The 18,957-nt window shown below is 35.1% G+C and overlaps 1 protein-coding gene and 1 long non-coding RNA gene across 9 annotated transcripts in view; one reads left to right on the forward strand and one right to left on the reverse strand.

Moving 5' to 3' along the window:
• LOC123382195 overlaps positions 1–4,856 on the forward strand; it is a 44,898-nt gene extending 40,042 nt beyond the window's left edge. Inside the window, exon 4 of the long non-coding RNA XR_006590193.1 lies at positions 4,736–4,856. This is a non-coding gene — a long non-coding RNA (uncharacterized LOC123382195). The remainder of the gene's footprint in view (positions 1–4,735) is intronic.
• Positions 1–18,957, reverse strand: part of CDH8 (cadherin 8) — a 362,718-nt gene that overhangs the window by 42,143 nt on the left and 301,618 nt on the right. For 7 of the 8 annotated variants that reach the window (XM_023244993.2, XM_019819837.3, XM_023244991.2 and 4 more), the window contains one exon: positions 12,213–12,330. In XM_023244993.2, the coding sequence (XP_023100761.1) occupies positions 12,213–12,330 (118 nt within the window). Of the gene's footprint in view, positions 1–11,225; positions 12,331–18,957 lie in introns of those variants that run through there. The other variant, XM_045045686.1, reaches the window with a different exon arrangement.

Consider the following 18,957-nt stretch of genomic DNA (forward strand, 5'->3'; position numbering starts at 1 on the left):
CATCTCTGTCCCTAGCAGTGAGATTTTTTTTCTTTTTTTTTCTTTTAACTTTTTTTGAAATTCCTGCTGCTATACCAGCCTTACTAATTTCACTATCCCTATTCCTCTTTGCAGTTAGCATATTGAGGTCTAGAATGCATTTCAGGGTAGGTTTTATATAGCTAGCTTAATCCCTTAAAGCCCATCCTCACCTGATGTCTGCTTCCTTCTTTTTTCTTTAAGGTCCCACCAATTTTGCTATTTGGTCCCGTTGAATTATGATATAAAAACTCTTGCCACTTTTCTGTTCTCTGACACTTTTATGTTACCATCACCTTTCTAAAGAGGAAGGGCCCTGATAAGAGAAATTTATGATGCAAAAGCTCCATGTTCTATATTTATAAACAAGACCCAGCATGTACCCCAATAATGCATTTCCAGGAACAGCTTGCATAGCCAAGACTTGGATTTTAAATTCTCACACTGCAATTCCAACCTTGGAAATTGTGCTTTTGAGAGAAATGGATACGCAATTCCTTTAATGGCCCTTGGCTTATTTTGAGAGGCATTCTATGAAGGGATTAAGCAAGTGAGTGATATAATAAAAACAAAGACTGCCTTTACAAATGTGCTTCTTTAAAATAGCCCTCACAGTTTGTCAATACTCTAATTTCAGTGGAATGTTGATCTAGATTACTTAAACGTTGCACCCAGCACTATTTTTATACCTAAGTTCTTGTTTTTTTTCCCTCCAGTTCTCCTTCAGACTTGTTATTTGAAATGCTGTATTTTATTGATTCTAACATATATGTGTGTATGTGACATACATATACATATATATATATATATATACATATACACACACACATATATATATATATATATGTTTTAATACCTATGAAATAAGGATATGTCTTTTAGTTAAGGGCATGTTGTATTGTCAGCTTTTTAATGGAATGCTATTTTTCTTAATTGGACGTAAATTAATGGTGTATCTCTTTAACAATATTGTATATTTGGTGATATTAAAGTTTTTAAGGCATCAGATTAGAGTTGCCAAGTTTTACCCAACTAATACTGTGATGGTCTTCTCTAAGGCTTAGCTGATAGTTTCTAGCCTTCTATATTTTGAGAAAAAGAATCACAAGTGTTTGAAAACTATAAATAAAATATCAGCAGTTTTGCTGAGCAAATGTTCTAGGAGTAAAAGTGCAAGGCTTTGAGAGGCAGTAAGTGCTCCTTGTAAGACTGCAGATTTCCCAGCTTGGTAGCCTCATCCTGTGCCTATTCAATTAACATAGCTGAGCTTCAGTTTCCCATCTGTAAAATGGCAATGATAATGCTCAACCTGAATATGTACGTTTAGAGATCGATGGATAGATACATATATCGTGTAAATGATATGAAACAACTCAAAAAACTCAAAAAACTTTACCATTGTTTTTTTCTTGCAATTTGATATATAACCCATGCAGAGTAATAGAGTACAGATTTATCTTACAATAACTGCAGGACTTTTAAATAAAATTCTCACCAGAGATGTAAGCATCTAATGTGTAGAATTATAATCTAATGTGTATAATCTTTTTTTATGTTTCCCAATTAAATATATTTTATAAGCAATCATATTTCTAGGCAATGTTAGATTGTTTCTCAAAAATAACTTCTTGTAAAATTAAGCATCAGCTTTGGAATACATACATATTTTAGAAAGACAGAAAGGCTATACCAGAATTAATATAGGGGCATAGATTTTCTTCTTGTTTCTCCCTACACAATCAAAATGTGAACTTGTGTACATTTTATCCATTTTACTTTGGGAAAAAATAATTTAGATAATTTTCTCCTAACCACTCTAAAACCTTCTTTGTTGAACATTTGACCAATGACATTTAGAAGAAAGGGAAGTTTCTTATCAACTGATGTCAACTTCATGTTTCAGAACATGAGCCAAGATATTATTTTTCTTATTTTTAAGATACGAAAATATGCACTGAGGGACCTTTTTCATATATATATATATATTACTGGTATATATCGTGTGTGTTTATATCAATTCATTTCCCAGCCCCACTAGAAAACTGTGCGTGTGTGTGTGTGTGTGTGTGCGTGTGTGTGCATGTGCGTGTGTGTCTGTCTGTCTTAAAACCTCCCAAATGTGTAGGACACATTTGTTATTCTATGAAAAACATCAAGAATCTATGCAGACATAATACTTAAAATACTAAGAGCCACACCATTAATGTCCTTTTGTGAACCATGCAAAGTCTTCTGAGAATAGAGTTCATGGATCTCCACAAAATGTTTCATTGCATCTATCTTTAAACACATTTTTGGCCTTTCCTTATTGTTCCTTAAAGTAAATTCCTTGTATATCTGACCATTCTCCCTTAACTGTGATTAGCACCCTCTGCACATAACAGTATATTCATTTCTGCAAAACTTTATTTAAGCTCTACTTTTTTGAGAGACCTTCCTGATAAATCAATACCAATCCAGTAATTAAATATCTTCATAGAACTCTTATATTTTCTTTCTCCACCCTTAGAAGATAAGCAAGACTACCAAATTCTGAGCTATTAGAACCATGTGTCATATGTTTATTGAGTTCTTTTGATATATGGGAATGGTTTAATTCTTTAATATGTCCAGAATTCTGCCCTAACATACTGAGAAAGAGAACCTGTAATATTGCAGAGGCATATCTTTTAATAATACTATCTAGTATTTTAGTATGAATGAGATTTGGTATAATAATTTCTGGTATAAAGATGACTTGCATGTGCATTATTTCTTTTGAAGGTTAATGAAGAAGACAAAGTACACAGAACATCACATAAGTTCTAGGTACTGCCCTTGGCACTTATCATATATCCTTTCATTTGTTCATCACAGCAATTTTATTTTAACATTATCAAACACAGTCTGTTACAGAAAGTTAAAAGCTCTATGCAAAGTCACATCTTCATTAATTGGTGGATGCGGAATTTGTCTAATTTCCAAGTCTGTGATATTTCTCCAAATAGCACATGTTTGCACCCTCAGTATATTAGGGTACATGAATTCTTAGCTCCTCAGCACTAACCCATTCATTTTGTAGGAGAAGAAACTGAAGTCCCCGGAAAAGTACATCACAGTGTGACCTTGATGGAATGAGAAATGACAGTCTAGCCAAGTGAAAGCATGAAACTCAGAGAAAGAAGATTGTGCTCAGCATACCAGGGACAATATCGCTTTTTTCTCAGATTGCCCTAAGATAAACAGCCATCAAAAGGCTGAGAATGATCTACTCAAACAATAGACGGAGAAAATTCGAGTAAGCTATCTACTAGGCTGAAAGGAAAGGCAATGGGTGACCCATAAAGGTCCAAGAACAACAATTACTATATTTCTCTATGAAGTGCATCAGTACATTCATTCTGGTGGCTCTTTAGGGAACGCACAGAAAAATGAACCCAATGCCATGTCCAAAAATCAGCACAATACCATCCTGTAGTTGCCAGAAGACCTCAGTAAACATTAAACACTGAAAGTTAGCTAAAACCTGGTCACTGACAGGTATTTGAACCAACAATGCATAGGAACTGGAAAAGACATAAACTATATCTAATGAAGCTTGGATCAAAACTACAATGGATTCTAATAAACATGCAAAAATGGAATCATCAGCCCCCATTCAGTGGCAGTGCTGCTGCATAAATTACAGTGATGCCTAGGGATCGCCTTAAATTTGAAAAGAACTCCCCAACATGATCTGACTATAGTCAGAAGCACATTGAGTAATGTGGTTCAACTTGTCTGAGTGCAGACATAGTGAGGGCACAAATCTGAAACTCACAGGGAGAATTCACTATCCATGACTATGGATGTATATCACCACCTTGATCATCACAATGCTTTGTAAAGATGAAAACTCTTTTTTATGTAGGGCCAGTTTTACAAGTTGGGTGAGGTCTAAGAGGGACCTTTGTTTATGACAGTATAGAAGTTAGAATGTGTGATCTTTCCTTCCCAAATCATAGTATTTTGCAGCCTAGCCTGTGAATTTCTCCACTATATGACAAAAATCCATGTTAGATTATAGCCTTCCTTTCTGTGAATTCAAATTAGTATAAGATTGAGTTGTGAGAACAAAAATACACTGTACAGGAGGACCAAAACAATGCCTATTTAATTCCCTGGTTTGTTTTCAATTCCAAGGCAGTGCCTAGCACATGGTAGACACTAAATAAATAGGTATTGAATGAATGAGTGAATAAAGATATACTTTCTTATTAATAACCTCAGAGGATAATGGGGGAGACATTCTTTGACTCGTGCCCGCCCTAGCAGTTACCACACTGTCCTGCAGAGAAAAGCAAAGGAAAAAAAAACCTTACAGCAACTGTTAAACATTCCCTTGTTCTGCTCACAGATGGGGGTAACCTGAATTCTTATGAATGATTGGAAATTAGCTAGATAGAAAATGGAGGGAGCAGTAGATGTGTATTCCAGATAAAGGGAAGGGAGAGTGCATTTAAAAAGCATCATTGGTTTTGCATGTTCAAGGATGCATAAGGAATATAGAGGTAAGAACAAGGTAGAAGGGAGAGAGTGGTGGATAATAAAATTGGGGAGAGAGACATTCTTCATCATTGCCTTTTTTAAATGTACACTATCACTGAGTTTTTAAAATATATTTGACATTCCATATTGAACATTTAAGATCTTCCTAATCTGTATTTTCTTTTCTTTTTTCTTTTTCTTTTTTACTAAGGTGCTCCAAGATAAAACAATCTATCATTCTATCAACTCTCAAATGTTCCATTTGCCAGTATACAGAGGTGTATGCAGTTGGATCTAGACAGAGAAAACTCAGCTCTATGGACACCTACAATTTGTAAGTACTCTTTTTTTTTTTTATCTATTATGTTATGGTAATGAGGATTGTATTCAAAGAAAAATTTCAGTTACCCCAAAATTCGTCTTTACCATTTCTCCTCTCCCTTTGCTTTACTTATGGCCGATGTTTACAGACAGGGTCAATCACTGGCCACTCAAATAAGGGGCAGTTAAATAGCTTATCATTAGTTACCATCCAAATGCCTTATTTTAGTTTCCTTATTCATATTTTTGTTTGTTCCATTGGGTGTGGGTGCGGGTTTGTTGCAGTGGGCTGAGAGATTCAGGAGGCTCATACAATTGTAGAAAAAGAAGGGAAATAAGGAAAGGAAATTAATATTTATTGAGTGAGTACCTTCAATTTATCAGACACTGAACTTCACATATTTTTAACAATTAAATCAGTATTTTCTTATTCAAAACAACATATGGGTAATAATTATTTCCATTTTATAGATAAAGGTTCGAGATTATTCATCTATTTGTGGAAGTTCTCACAGATCATAATCAAAAAAGCTAGGATTCAAAGCTAAATACTCTTAACTATGAAGCTCGTGCTTTATATATTCCACAGGGTCTCTCTTTTACTATTCATTCTACTTCACCCCAAGTCAACTTTAAAAATGTTTACATGAGTGCCCCCTTTACTGTTTCCAAATTTTTTCTCTGCTTTCTGTATCCACTTTAATAAACCAAGGGATGCAAAGCACATGATATGTGTTATTCAGGTCACATCCCTAGATAGAATGTCACGTATACCTAATGTTGTATCTATAAAGTGCTCAAAATTAATTCAAACTTCTATGCTGAAGGGAGATAAAATGATTGTCAGCTACATTTAATACTTTTTTAGAAAAGGAGAATTTGCATCGACTGACAGCTCATTTTGTTTCCACATTCAATTTTAATATTTGCTTGTGCTTACCAAAAGGACAGTCATGTTTATTTGGCACCCACGAAATCCCAAGACCTATGTTTATGCTTGTAAACAGATTCTAAATCAGTAAATAGCATTATTTTTTAATGGCACAAACAAGAAAGTGGTCCAAACAAGGTTTGATAAATAAAAAACATTTCTCTGAGTAATTCTCTCTACTCCTCTTGATGTTCGATTGATTTCCTTATTTTCTATTTTTTCTTTTGAAGTAAAAGTTTCAGAAAGCAAATTCTCAATAAAAAGATTATTTGTCCTAAGGGATCTTTAAGGTAACTACAATAGCTTTAAGATAACTAAGCATGTACAATTTATCTCTTGGTTTCTCTCTTTCAAAAATTTTCAGAATTAGAGGGATGCCTGGGTGGTTTAGCAGGTTAAATGTCTGACTCTTGATTTCGGCTCAGGTCATGATCTCACAGTTTGTGGGTACGAGCCTGGGATTCTCTCTCTCTCCCCCCTGTCTCTGCCCCTCCCCAGCTTATGCTGTCTTCAAAATAAATAAAGTACATAAACATTAAAATTATTTTTTCTGAATTAGAATGCTCTATCCAGATCAGATATGATTTAGCAAACTATGACACTCTTAATCAATTTATAACTTTGAATAGCATGTGGACAACCACACTTGTGAGTCTATGCCGTGTATCTAAATTATATACCTGGTAATCAGTAATCTCAGAATTCAATTGTCTCCCACAATATACACTAAAGAACAGACATGGAGCAGTGCTATCTCTGAGTAGAGCAATACTTTTAGGATTTTCAGTATATGCAGAGGAAATTCTCAACTTCTGAAAGCACTCTTGTATTATGATTTAAAAGAGAAAAACAAACCAAAAAGATATGGAGACTATACAAAATAACAAGAATTTTATTAAAACTACTTAAGAAAAGAAAATCTAGTTTTCTGAACCCAACTCTACAATCATATGCAACTTGGAAAGTGGAAGTAGAGATCTGTTATCTATTTTTCTGAGCTTGCACATCATCCTTAATTACAGTTTAGACGACAAAATGAAACATAAATGGCTTTTTATCAACGGAACATTGCTAGAAGCATAAACAATAAATTATGAATTACTGAGGCAGAAGCCTTTTGGATCATGTATGCATAATGCTGTTCTGCATATTTGGGATCCCAGTTGGGCCTCCTGTTTCATGCAAATTGAGTACTACCTTTTACCATTCAACATTGACAAGAAGTACCATGCTTCATGTGGATCAGAACCGATACCTTATATGGAAAAGACCTCTGTCAATGTTTGGTGCTGTGTAAGTGCTGTGGAAAATTCCTCTCTGTGAGCAGCATAGACAGGGTCCCCATACTGCAAACATGCATATATAGGTATTCATTATCGCACTCATACAAGCACAGGGTTTTCACTTGTTGCTTAGGTATGGTTGCCTGGGAAACCTGTTAAGAATGGATCTGCAGTGGCTGAGGGACGGAGGCTTTCGTAAAGGCCACATGAGGAAAGATGTTATTTTGGAAAGTCCTATCTTAGCTTCAAAGCAGCCTGAGGTAATGGAAGAATTCCATGAGGGCCTGAGGTGGCCAGAAAAGGACACCTGTATTACAAAGGGGCCCTCTTTGCTCTGGATCATCAGGAAGACCTTTCAAGTCCAGTTCTGCCTGGATGGGGGTACAAGTGGCTTGAGGAGAAAGAGGAGGGCCTCTGTCTCAACGCCTCCGTTCTGAATACAGCAGAGGCATGTGTGAGGATTCAGCCTGAGTAAAGATGGAGGACAGAGGGCCAGCTCTGGCTGGCCTGGGATCAGGGAAATCCACTTACACCTTTAGGCAGCAAATTTCAGTTTTGCGGTGAGAGGAACGTGAGATAAGTTGACATTCTTCAAAAAAGCAAAGGAATGTTGCCTTTAATCTTCCAGCCTGTGCAAAATGATTCCACAGGGTATTTGTGTTAGGAGGTTGTGGGTATTTAAAACAACTTGATATGCTAAAATGAAAAATAATCCCATCAAGTTGGAAGATGGAGTCTGCTATTGTGTGGAGAAAGCTGAGTTTCATTTTGGCACAGGAGGAAGAAAAAAAGCCTTTATATTCAAAAACAGGTCCAAGAACCCTGCAGCTATTTCCAAGGCTGGTAAATATTTTAATTATTTCCCTACCTTCTCCTCCTCCTCCTCCTTTTTTTTTTCTTTTATCTTTCTATTATATCATTTAGATTGCAATACATTACTAAGCAGATTTCTCGTAATGTGTTCTAGTAAGGATGAAGGTTTCACAACTACCGATGAGGCCACTTTCGCAATTACTGTACAATATTCGAAAATTAACAGAGTTAAAGATGCCAAGGGGCTGGTTGAGAATGATAAGCCAGAGTAGATGGGACATAGCATAGGAATTTAAGAATTAATAGATTAATCTTATAAGGATCTTGTCCCATTTACTGATGAAGGGTTTTTTTTTTTTTTTTTTTGTTTTGTTTTGTTTTATGCACCAGACATTGTGCTAAGAGCTGTCTAAGACCTTGGTTACACATATCTATCACAGCACACCTGTGGGGTGAATAGGTATTGTTATCCTGGTATTACAGATGAGGAAAGTATGGCTTAAAATTATCAGCCTGTAGTCTATATTCTTACAAGGGGTGCTTCTAGAGGATAAAAAGACATAAAACACATATTGCTTGAAACCAGTCAATCAATTGAGATGGAAACCCCACAAAACAAAGCATGAAATGCATTCTAAACAGGGAACCATGTTTTGGACATTGAGATTATCAGGTGCATTTATCCAAAGCTCCAGTCAGCATCAACATTATCCAAATTAATTATCACAATTATACCTGGGGAGTAAGGTGCTTATCAGTAGGATTTTGGTCAAAAGGAAATACCAAGAAGAGAAACAAATGTTAGTATCATCAGGTACTCTGGTTCCCCTGCTGTCTTTTCTGAAGCCTAACCAAAGTGTAATTAAGGCCAAGTTTATTGTCTGCTTCTTTCCTTTTTATACTGTCCTGTTTGTGGTTTTCCTCATTTCTGTATACACATGATTCAAATATTTCAGTACAAAACATGAAGACTCTCATTTTTGCAGACTGCTTTCGGGCAATTCCAATCAAATATTTTAACTACAATGTGCAGGCTGGAGAAGACCATGATCCTGGCAGACCTGAAATTTTCTGCAACCAAGATATTTCTGTATGTGTGAAAGGTCCATTTATCTTCCATGTCTTGTTATATTGAATTGTTGAGTATCTTCCATTTTCATGGTTAGAATGGAGGCCAATACTGCAATGTGTCAGCAAAAAACTCAATTTGTTTCTAAATTCACCCAACTGGAAGATGGGGAAACCAATGTCTGGGCCATATTATTTAGACAATGTGAGGTGCTATGATCGGTGTATATATGTGATACATATATGATGTGACTCATCATATTTTTGACGTTTGCTTTCACCTTTATGGGTATTTAAAGTTGTTTTCCTAATCTGGATGAAATATGAATCTCATATATTCAGAAAGAGAATTATTTGTGGAATCACCCAACTGTGTAGGAGATAGGAGACAGCTAATTTTGATCTTTTTTTTGTCTTTGATTATGAATTAGTCAGCTGAAAATTGCAGAAGGACCAATCTATACAAGGGAGGGGAAAGGTCACATTAACTTCAAGTTGAAATACATGGCTACAATTTCCTTAGAAAATGCGAAATACTAAAACCATCACCCATAAATATCTGATTAAATAAGGAAATCATCTGGCCATCAATTATAAATTTGTATATACTAGATCTCTCAAAATATTAACCTTCATCTGTTGGGCTGGGACTCATAAATCATGACACTATAAGTGGAGAAACATCAGTTAATGACCATTTTAAAGTCCATTTTATGAAGAAAAAAAACAATCCTAAATATGATTATACCATTTGATTTTCTCCATCTTAAAACATAAAATATACCATAGTTTAAAAATAAATAATGTCTAGTATTTGGATTTTTCAATTGTGCTTGTATTGTCTTATCATTAACAGGGAATGGGTAATAGGCTAACAAAATACTGATTTATCTATTTACTTATTTATTTCCATAATTTTAAATCTGACAACTTTTTTTCCATTACTTTGATTGTTTCTACATGTGAAGAAGGGACCATCTCCCCCAACCCTATTTTTATAGTAACTATCCAGATGCCAATAAGGTAGTGGTCTATGTAGCAAAACTTGTGAATTTCTGATCTAGGAAAAGGAAGATAGAGTATAAATTATCCATATCTATTCGAAAAACTAGTGAGCTCATGATTTACTCTACGGAGAAGTTGAATATTTGGATCCTAAATCCAAAATCACAGTGAACATATATCCTGATTTCCACAATACAATCCTGGTTTATGTTTGTTTTTTTTTTTTGTTTTTTTTTTTCAGGAACAAATATAAATAGCAACCCCTTTCACTTTAAAAAATGCCCCAATTGGAAAAATAAATTATATGGTCACTTTTGGCAAAATAAATGCACAATTTAAATGGAACCATTGTAGCATAGAGTGGTCTTTGCACAAAATATTCATAACACCTGGAATCTTTGTAAAATTTTTTTCAGTTATTTCACACACACACAATTCTGTGACATAAATAAAAAGTGTAACTTCCATGTTCTAGTTTCAAAGTAAAACATATAATATACATGCTTTTAAAATATTCTGTTAAAGGGCTTATTGAAATGTGTGATAGGGTGAAAGAGGTTACTTAATTGTGCAAATTTGACTTCTTACTGCTTCCAAAATTCAGAGAAAACACATGAAATTCATTCACTGTCAGACCAAAATCCCCTCTTTAAAAGATTTAGGGTACAAACAAATACAGTACAAAACTGCACTTTCCTTGGCACCCCAAACAGCCTCTCATTCCTTTGCAATACGTTTATGTGGTGCCTTTGATGGGCTGTACTTATATGACAGGCATATCTTGAAATTGCATGCCCAGAATATGCCAAAAAGCTCAAAACCTTTGGGAAGGGAAAATATTTCTTCACAGAGAATTTTTAAATGGAGGGCATTTCATATGCAAAAATAATGGCTGATACCTATTAGCTCACAATCAAAGTGAGCATGGACCACACGTATACACAGACTTTTAGCTCAGCTTGCGATTTCTGTTTGGCTTTCATCTTAGCCATATTCGTGTGACTTTCATAACAAAGAAATCTTGATAACTGAAAAACAAAGACAATGTACATGGATTACAGTTCCTAATTAGGGAAGGTTAACAAAGGAGTACTCCATTACTAAGGAGAAAGAACAGGATTTCGTCTCCTTCGTGTTTATAATAGTGAAGGCCAGCTAAACGAGGAATATCTGTATAAGGACTTCTCCATTTCATCTTTGGTGTTGCACTTACATTTATCAAAGCATCCCCAAAGAACTAAGTAAGGAGCATCATGTTAAAAGGTAGGGCCATAATATACTTAACAAGAGCCATAAAATGTTTTATTTCATGAAAGAAATGTCGTCAAAATTCACTCCCTCCTTGAAACACAACATAGCAAATTACCCAAATGTCATGAACTAAATTTGACTCTTTTGAGTATAGTTTTTATAGAGACCATTCAGAAATCCAAACAAATGCCTACAGTAAAGCCAGAAAACAGCTTAAGACAATACATTTATTTTGCTAATCATTCCAAAACAGCCAAAACTAAGTTTTAAATATACCTGAGCCAAAATCAACAGCAAAAAATGCTTGTTACATATACAGCCGATTAGGAAACAAAAATGTACAGATGAGATGGACTTAAAAAAATAGATCTATAACCTTCGTATGTAATAGATAATAGTTAGGGAAAACAGTAATCCAAACTTAGTTCTCAAGAAATAATGAAATGGATTAAATGTTCTCCATGAGTGAAAGACTTAACAATAAAATCAGTTTATATTACCTCCACAATAATACTGATAAGGAGTGTCCTTCAAGAAGGATTTCCTGATCCAATTGCTATTATCAAAGTTGGTACAGGCTTAAACAAATACCTCTAATGTGTACCCACAAACCAGGCAAAATTAGGATAGGCTTTCCCTAAAGACTTGGTAAATATTCAATTAAAACTTAGCAACTGTGAAGTATAAGCCAGTTCCTTCTCTAACAGATATCTCAGTATCTCAAAATTCCTGGAACTTTCCCAGGGGTTAAATCTTACTGTTCATTCTTGAAAGTAAGGTGATTGAGGTATTCCCTGGGATAAAATTAACTTTCACATTAACAGCTTTCTTATCTATTGTTTCAATATTGGAAGGAAGAAGTGATGTAATTACCAAGCCATTAGGCTGATAAGCTAAGTTTCAATTGTTCATGGGTGAGCAAAAATTATTTTATTGATATTTTCAGTCAAATTATGAAATCACATCCTATTTTCCAATTTATGTTCCACCCTGTTTCATAAGGCTAATAGATTTACCTTCATTTTTCTTGATGGTAAAATTCGGATTGTTGACCATTTCTGGAAGAAGACTGTATAAGAAATAATGTCCATTTTTGGGATCATCTTTGTCCATGGCACTCACTGTTTGAATGACCTGTAACATAAAACTCGACGTCAGCATCATTGATGACATCAGAGGGCTTATACTGCCTTTAAAAGCTGAGTGACATCTCTTAGTTGACTGATATTTGGTCCAACGATTTTTTTTTCACTTTTCTGAGTTGCTGTGGATGGTTTGTGCCAAGAACAAGGAGAAACATTTATCACTTTAAAACCTCAGCTTTGATAAATTGATGAACATTAATGTTCATTTGTGTCCATTTGGTGTCTGTGGCTCAAAGTAGCAAATTTAAGGGTTATTTGAAAATTCCACTGGGTAATTACAGGTTTCTTTCCAATTTGAATATACACGGGCATCTAGAATGAGATTTGGAATTGTTACAGTGATTGTAGTGTGGCTCTTGGGAGGATCGTGGAAGTAAAGAACTTAAATCTTGAATCCTCAAAACTCCTCTTTTATTTTGCTTATCAGGTTACATATGTTTGCCAAATAGAATGTTCCTCGGCACAAACATCACTGCAACAAACCTTTCTGAGGAGTTGCATCTGTTCCCTCCCAATAATGAATACTGTTTTTAAAGCTAGTGGATAACACATGCAAACAATGCTTTGGAGTGTATCCTGAGATGAATAAATTATAGGGATTAGGAGAATTACCACTGTGCAGAGCTGTTTGGATAGATACACACACTTGGAATTGGTGCCGGTTGAATGTGCTTATTTCATTTGCAAAGCTGCATTAACTTAGTGCTAAGTTGTTTCTTAGGATGTCAGAGAATCAGCTTAATAATTCATATTAATGATTCTGTGATATTAATCACTTCAATATGAAATACCGGGCAGTAGTTAATGTAGTAAAAATGATAGCTTACACTACCATTGTAAATAACTATGACATAATTTCTACAAAAAAAAATGCCTGTAAAGCATGACAGTCAAGGCAACATCAGATTCACCATAAGAAGAATTAACAGGGAAATACTGTAAGGTTTGTGAAATTTAGAGAATATAATGATGATGCCTAATATATTAGGTCTGTTTGAATTTAGGTCCCATTCAACTTTACCAATTTAATTATAGATGAAAAAATGGATCATTTCTTTCTGAGAAAAGGATATCCTTGCCTAGTGACTTATCGCCTAAATGAGTGTGAGAACCACAACTGTGAGCATCTATGACTTTTGTGCATACTATATGATGAACAGTACATTAAGGTTAAGACATAAAGGAAATAACTCCTCTCAGCTTTCATTTCTCCATTTTAAAAATGGGACATATTCTTACCTGGTAGGGGTTTTCCTTTTGTTAAGGATCTTGTAAAATGTCTTATCAGTGTACTTAGTTTGAATAATAAGATAACAAAAAATAGCACAAAATATAACTCAGGATTAAGACAGTGAGGTAGTCATCAAAGTGATGGACTCTGAAATTGAGCAGCCTTGATAGAAGCCATAGTTTTACCTTCTCGTCATTGTGACACTGAGGGAGTTACTTTAGTCTTTCTGAAACTCAGTTTCCATGTATTCTAAAATGACAAATAAAAAGTGCCTTTCTCATAGGGCTGTTTTGGCAATTGATATAAATTCATGTGAATCTCCTAATATAGTATCTGGTTCCTAGTAAATGTTCAATGAATGTCAGTCATCATCCTTATTGTCATTATCATTTTTTTTTATGAGGGTCAGTACCATTTATTCATGACATAGCCCCATGATAAATGTAATGGCTTTGATGTTACCACAACAGTTCCCTAACCTTATCAGATTAGATGGGAATATAATTATATTCACTCTATTTGAACACCTAGCATGTTTTCCCTGACATTTAAGTGCAGAGAGATGCCCTGGGCCTCCAGTTTTATAAAAAATGAAAGAATGGAAATCCAAGGGGAAAATCTGGGGAACACAAGTAAGTCTTTTATGACTAGCCTACATGTACACATATTTAAGGGAAGAATTTGACAAGAACCTTCTTCTAAGCAGTTATAAAGAACAGTGAGGGGGAAAGTTATCCGTGAGCATAGGTAGTATTCCCTTCTCCATTTACCCAATTTTGTTTCAAAAGTATTCCTATGTCTGGGTGCACCAGTTGAAAAACTAACTTTTAAAGTGTGTGAGCATAAGTGAAGAAGAGCAAATGAAAAGACTTTTTGATATCCTGTGGTGAAAATCATTCACGACTAAATGCATTCTGTAGTGTAGTTAGTGGATAGAGCTCTTGTAATAATACCCTTCCTAATATTTCTAAGTAATCTGCATGAAAAAGACTCATACATGCAGGCAAGTAAATCTACATGAGTTATTTCATTAGTTAAGCCGCCACGACCAAAATAAAAGATGCAATAATTTAGCTTACCTGAAGTAAAGGAATATAATTACCTGTCATGCCATATCTCAGAAGTTTGGTCTAAACATTATACCTGCAATGAATATGTTTTTTTTCCACGATGTATTTAAGCCAGAAACTAGACATACAATTTCTTGAGCCTACTGAACCAGAAAGGCTTGGGGTGAGGCATTTTAAACAGTCTTCCTGGTGATTCTGATGCATGCTTAAGTCTGAGATGGACTGTTTTCAGCCAAGGGAGAAGATTGGTGTTTACAATTCTCTTATTATTACTCATTAGGGGAGTTTGTATTATTTTTTTAAATTTTTTTTAACATTTATTTATTTTTGAGACAGAGACAGAGCATGAACAGGGGAGGGGCAGACAGAGAGAGAGACACAGAATCCGAAACAGGCTCCAGGCTCTGAGCTGTCAGCACAGAGCCTGACGCGGGGCTCGAACTCACAGATCATAAGATCATGACCTGAGCCGAAGTTGGACGCTTAACCGACCAAGCCACCCAGGCGCCCCTAGGGGAGTTTGTATTATTAAGCTAACATCAAGCTCAGTGCTTGATATGTTGGGGAAATAGTGATGAAATGGTGAATCTTTATATTTTTTATTTTTAAATTTCATTTGAGAGTGAGAGAGAAAGCACAAAGCAGGAGAGAGGGGCAGAGAGAGAGAGAGAGAGAGAGAGGGAGAGAGAATCTTAAGCAGGCCCCATGGTCAGGCAGAGCCAGACAGGGTCTCAATCCTATGACCTGGAATCATGACCTTGGCTGAAACCAAAAGTCAGATGCTCAATGGACTGAGCCACCCAGCTGCCCCAGAAGTGGTGAATCTTTAAATCAACTTCCAAATATCCCATGAACTGACTACACTTAGGAATTTGGTTTAAACCATTTTTGACACTTCATTTTATCTTAATGTAGATAGCTACTGTCTAGACATTTTCTCTAAAAGTAGACACCCGGTAAATCACTTGAAGGACTTTATACTATTTAAATGCGTTAAGATACCCCTATCTAAAAGGCTGAAATTTTCACTGATGTAATAACATCTGAATACACTCAGCTTTAAACAATAGAAAGAAAAGAATAGATTTATTCAAGGCAGTGCAACTCCACATAAGCAGATTTTATAGGCACATTGACTAGCTGGAAAATGAAAACCATACACATTCCCCCAGTGTGCTACTATGACGTCAATTACCTTTTAGATAATTGAAAATTTCTGGAGAGGTCACAGATTTTTAGGAGTACATATATAACATTCGGTTTAAATATTTTTCCTTTCTACCAGTAAAGTTAAGATGCAATTGAAAAAAATCTAATGTCTGATGATTTATTGTGGATTAATTTTAAAGGAAGCTGAAATTTTATATATCTATATAGATACAGATAGGTAGATAGGTAATATCTATATATCGGAGATGGATAGATTGATAAATAGATAGATTTATTAGAAAAACAAAGTATATCTGGAATGTTGGGATAAGGAGATGAATTTCAAGGCCATACTTGGAATTCTATGGGAGCAGACTTTGTTCTATTTCTTGAGATTACTAATTTGAAATGAAATAACCTTTCTAAGAAATGAAACTAAAAAAAGAAAAATTTTGAGAATTATGGGGCCATATCATATTTCTGTTTTATTAAAAAACAATTTGTTGTTTATCAACACTTAACCCAACTTATATTGTTTTTATTAGCAGAGTTGATTAAACTTTACGTAAGACTATTTTACCTTATTTCAAAAATATTTAATGACTGAGGTATCACTGTCATTATTAATTTTTGAAAAGCAAGCATCCAACAGATACATTTTGGATGATCTGATCTGTTTGCAACCATAAAACTGTCATGGGATCCATTAGAAATGCAATATAAGATTCTGTAGATATTATTCATTGATTTGATCTTAGGTACCAAGCATGATTATATACAATGAGTTGGATTTTTACCCCCTTCACTGTTGTAAGAACACCACATGATAACTATTTAATGCATATTGCCTAAATGAAAAAATGAATGAATGAACGGGTGATGTCAGCATATTTTAGCCTCATCACTAATTCTCACATAACCTTGAGAAGTATGTATGAAGAAATGTATTGGAACCCTAGTACATCAAAGATGTGATATATAATATTTGATCCCAGATATATCTGATAACAAACCACTTGTGTCTTCCTGCCCTAATACATCAGGCTGCCTCAAAATCTTGTTGACATTCATACATTCTCCACATGTATTTCAGTTAAGTTGGGGCTTATGCCTTCAATATTTTGGACAGTGCATAGGATGCACACATCCATTCTTGTTCTCATTGCTCAGGTACTTTGCTTTACTGAGATAAAGGTCCCCTTTTATTCTGACACATCACACAACAAAATGAAGACTTAGAAATCATAGTTCCTTGTAAGTGTGGACAAGGTGAGAGAGGATTGCATTCTCTTGCATCTTTTGGAATGCTTTCAAAAGCTTCTGGAATATACATTTATGTTCCAGGAACACTCAACATTGATAGCCAAGATACTATCTACCATCACAGAACACTGTCACTTTGTCAGGCAAAACTTAATTTTCTTTTTTCTTGGCAAGTCTTTCTGTGGTGGTGTAAATTGGAAGGTGATGGAAAGTGAGTTGAATGGGACGAAATCAAAGGTGCTGCGGAAAGCACAGCATCATTTTTGGTTTTCTATTCATTCCTCTGCCTATTAGCTTTCCTGAAATACTAACTTCTGTTTATTAGAGCATGAGTTTTAAACTTGGGAAAGGAAAGGATGAACCATGAATAAGCATCACATGCTTCAATCTTCTCAACTTGAAAGTAAAGTTGAATGAAATTACTTATATATGCACATAAAGGAGGGGAAAGTCCATAGATTTTATCAGAGTATCGATGTTTTTTATAACTGAAAGAAAACAAAATAGCTTAAAAACCAGCCCCTAAAAGACGGGTCCTTGGAAATAAAAATTATGCACACAAGAGAAATCAAGTTATAACAATGATGATAAATTGAAAAAAGAGGAAATATTGGAATTTGGGAAATTATATTAAAATCCGCACAATGACCCAATTATCCTCCATAATTTCAAAACTGTATATAATAAGGTTCAAATATAAGCACTGTTCATAGATATTTAATGGATAGTTACTGGATATTTGTTTTATAATTTGCATGGTAATCCAATCTCTACCAAGACTTCTCCTATCTAGAGTGTTTTGCCATGCCAGTGTGTGTGTGTGTGTGTGTGTGTGTGTGTGTGTGTGTGTGTATCTTTGTCTTTAAAAACCATTAGGTTACTGTTCAGAACATATACCTTGGAAGTCTGACCTATGGAAAATACAACAGGAGGATATAGATTTGATTTTCTATGTCTCTTTTAAACACTAAGTGAAGTCGTCAGTCCTCTGGGTCAACATTTGGGGGCTGTACCTTTATAAACCCATTTGTGAAACTTTCGATATTTTCCTCCATTTCTGTTTCCTTTACTCCCTTTCCCTTCCTGAAACCAAGTTGAGATAAAATGACACAAAGCAAGGACTTCTGAATAGTATGTTTATACAAAGTTTGGAGTTTCCAGTGTCTCATACCTTTTTTCCTAGACTCTGCATATTTCATGTGTATTTTGTGCACCTCTGAATTAATACTAACAAAATATTCCATCACTTGCTCTGCTTTGAAAACCTCATTAGCAGGGTAAACCCCAAAGTTTCTAACATAGCTGAGAAGTCTCAGGTCCCTTTTCAATCTCTTCTCTCCATCTTCCATGATACTACTCCACAGGAATACTTCCTGATGCCTCCTTGACATTGCAAGCATCACTTCCTAGGCTGAACCTGTGTGGCATTATTTATCCTCCTGGAGCAGGTTTGTTTCCTGACTGGGTTCCCTTTACCACTAGTTGTATAGTTTTCTCTGAAGGAAATTTGAAAGATTTTATAATCAGCTATGTTTGCTAAATGGCAAAGACCATATAGCCTTCTCATGATTCATATGTATTTATAAATGTAAGGGAATCTTAGAGTTAAACAAAAGAAGAAGAAAGGAATGTTGTTGAACTTGGTTTAATTCGGTGTCATTGCTCCACGACCTTATTAAGTAAACCACACACACACACACACACGCACACACACACACACACACTACAAACGCCACACCATATATTGATGTGCTATGCCCTACAAGTTTTTCTCAGGCACTCTTTGAGAAATGCTGTCCTCCAAAATTCCTACTGAATCTTAAAGGCCTGGGAGACTTCCACCTCTGTGTGGAGGCATTGTGTCTATCTAGCTTGGTGGTTACCATGTCTCTGCCCTTCCAAC

The sequence above is a fragment of the Felis catus genome, chromosome E2, assembly GCF_018350175.1.
Source record: "Felis catus isolate Fca126 chromosome E2, F.catus_Fca126_mat1.0, whole genome shotgun sequence".
Lineage (NCBI taxonomy): Eukaryota > Metazoa > Chordata > Mammalia > Carnivora > Felidae > Felis > Felis catus.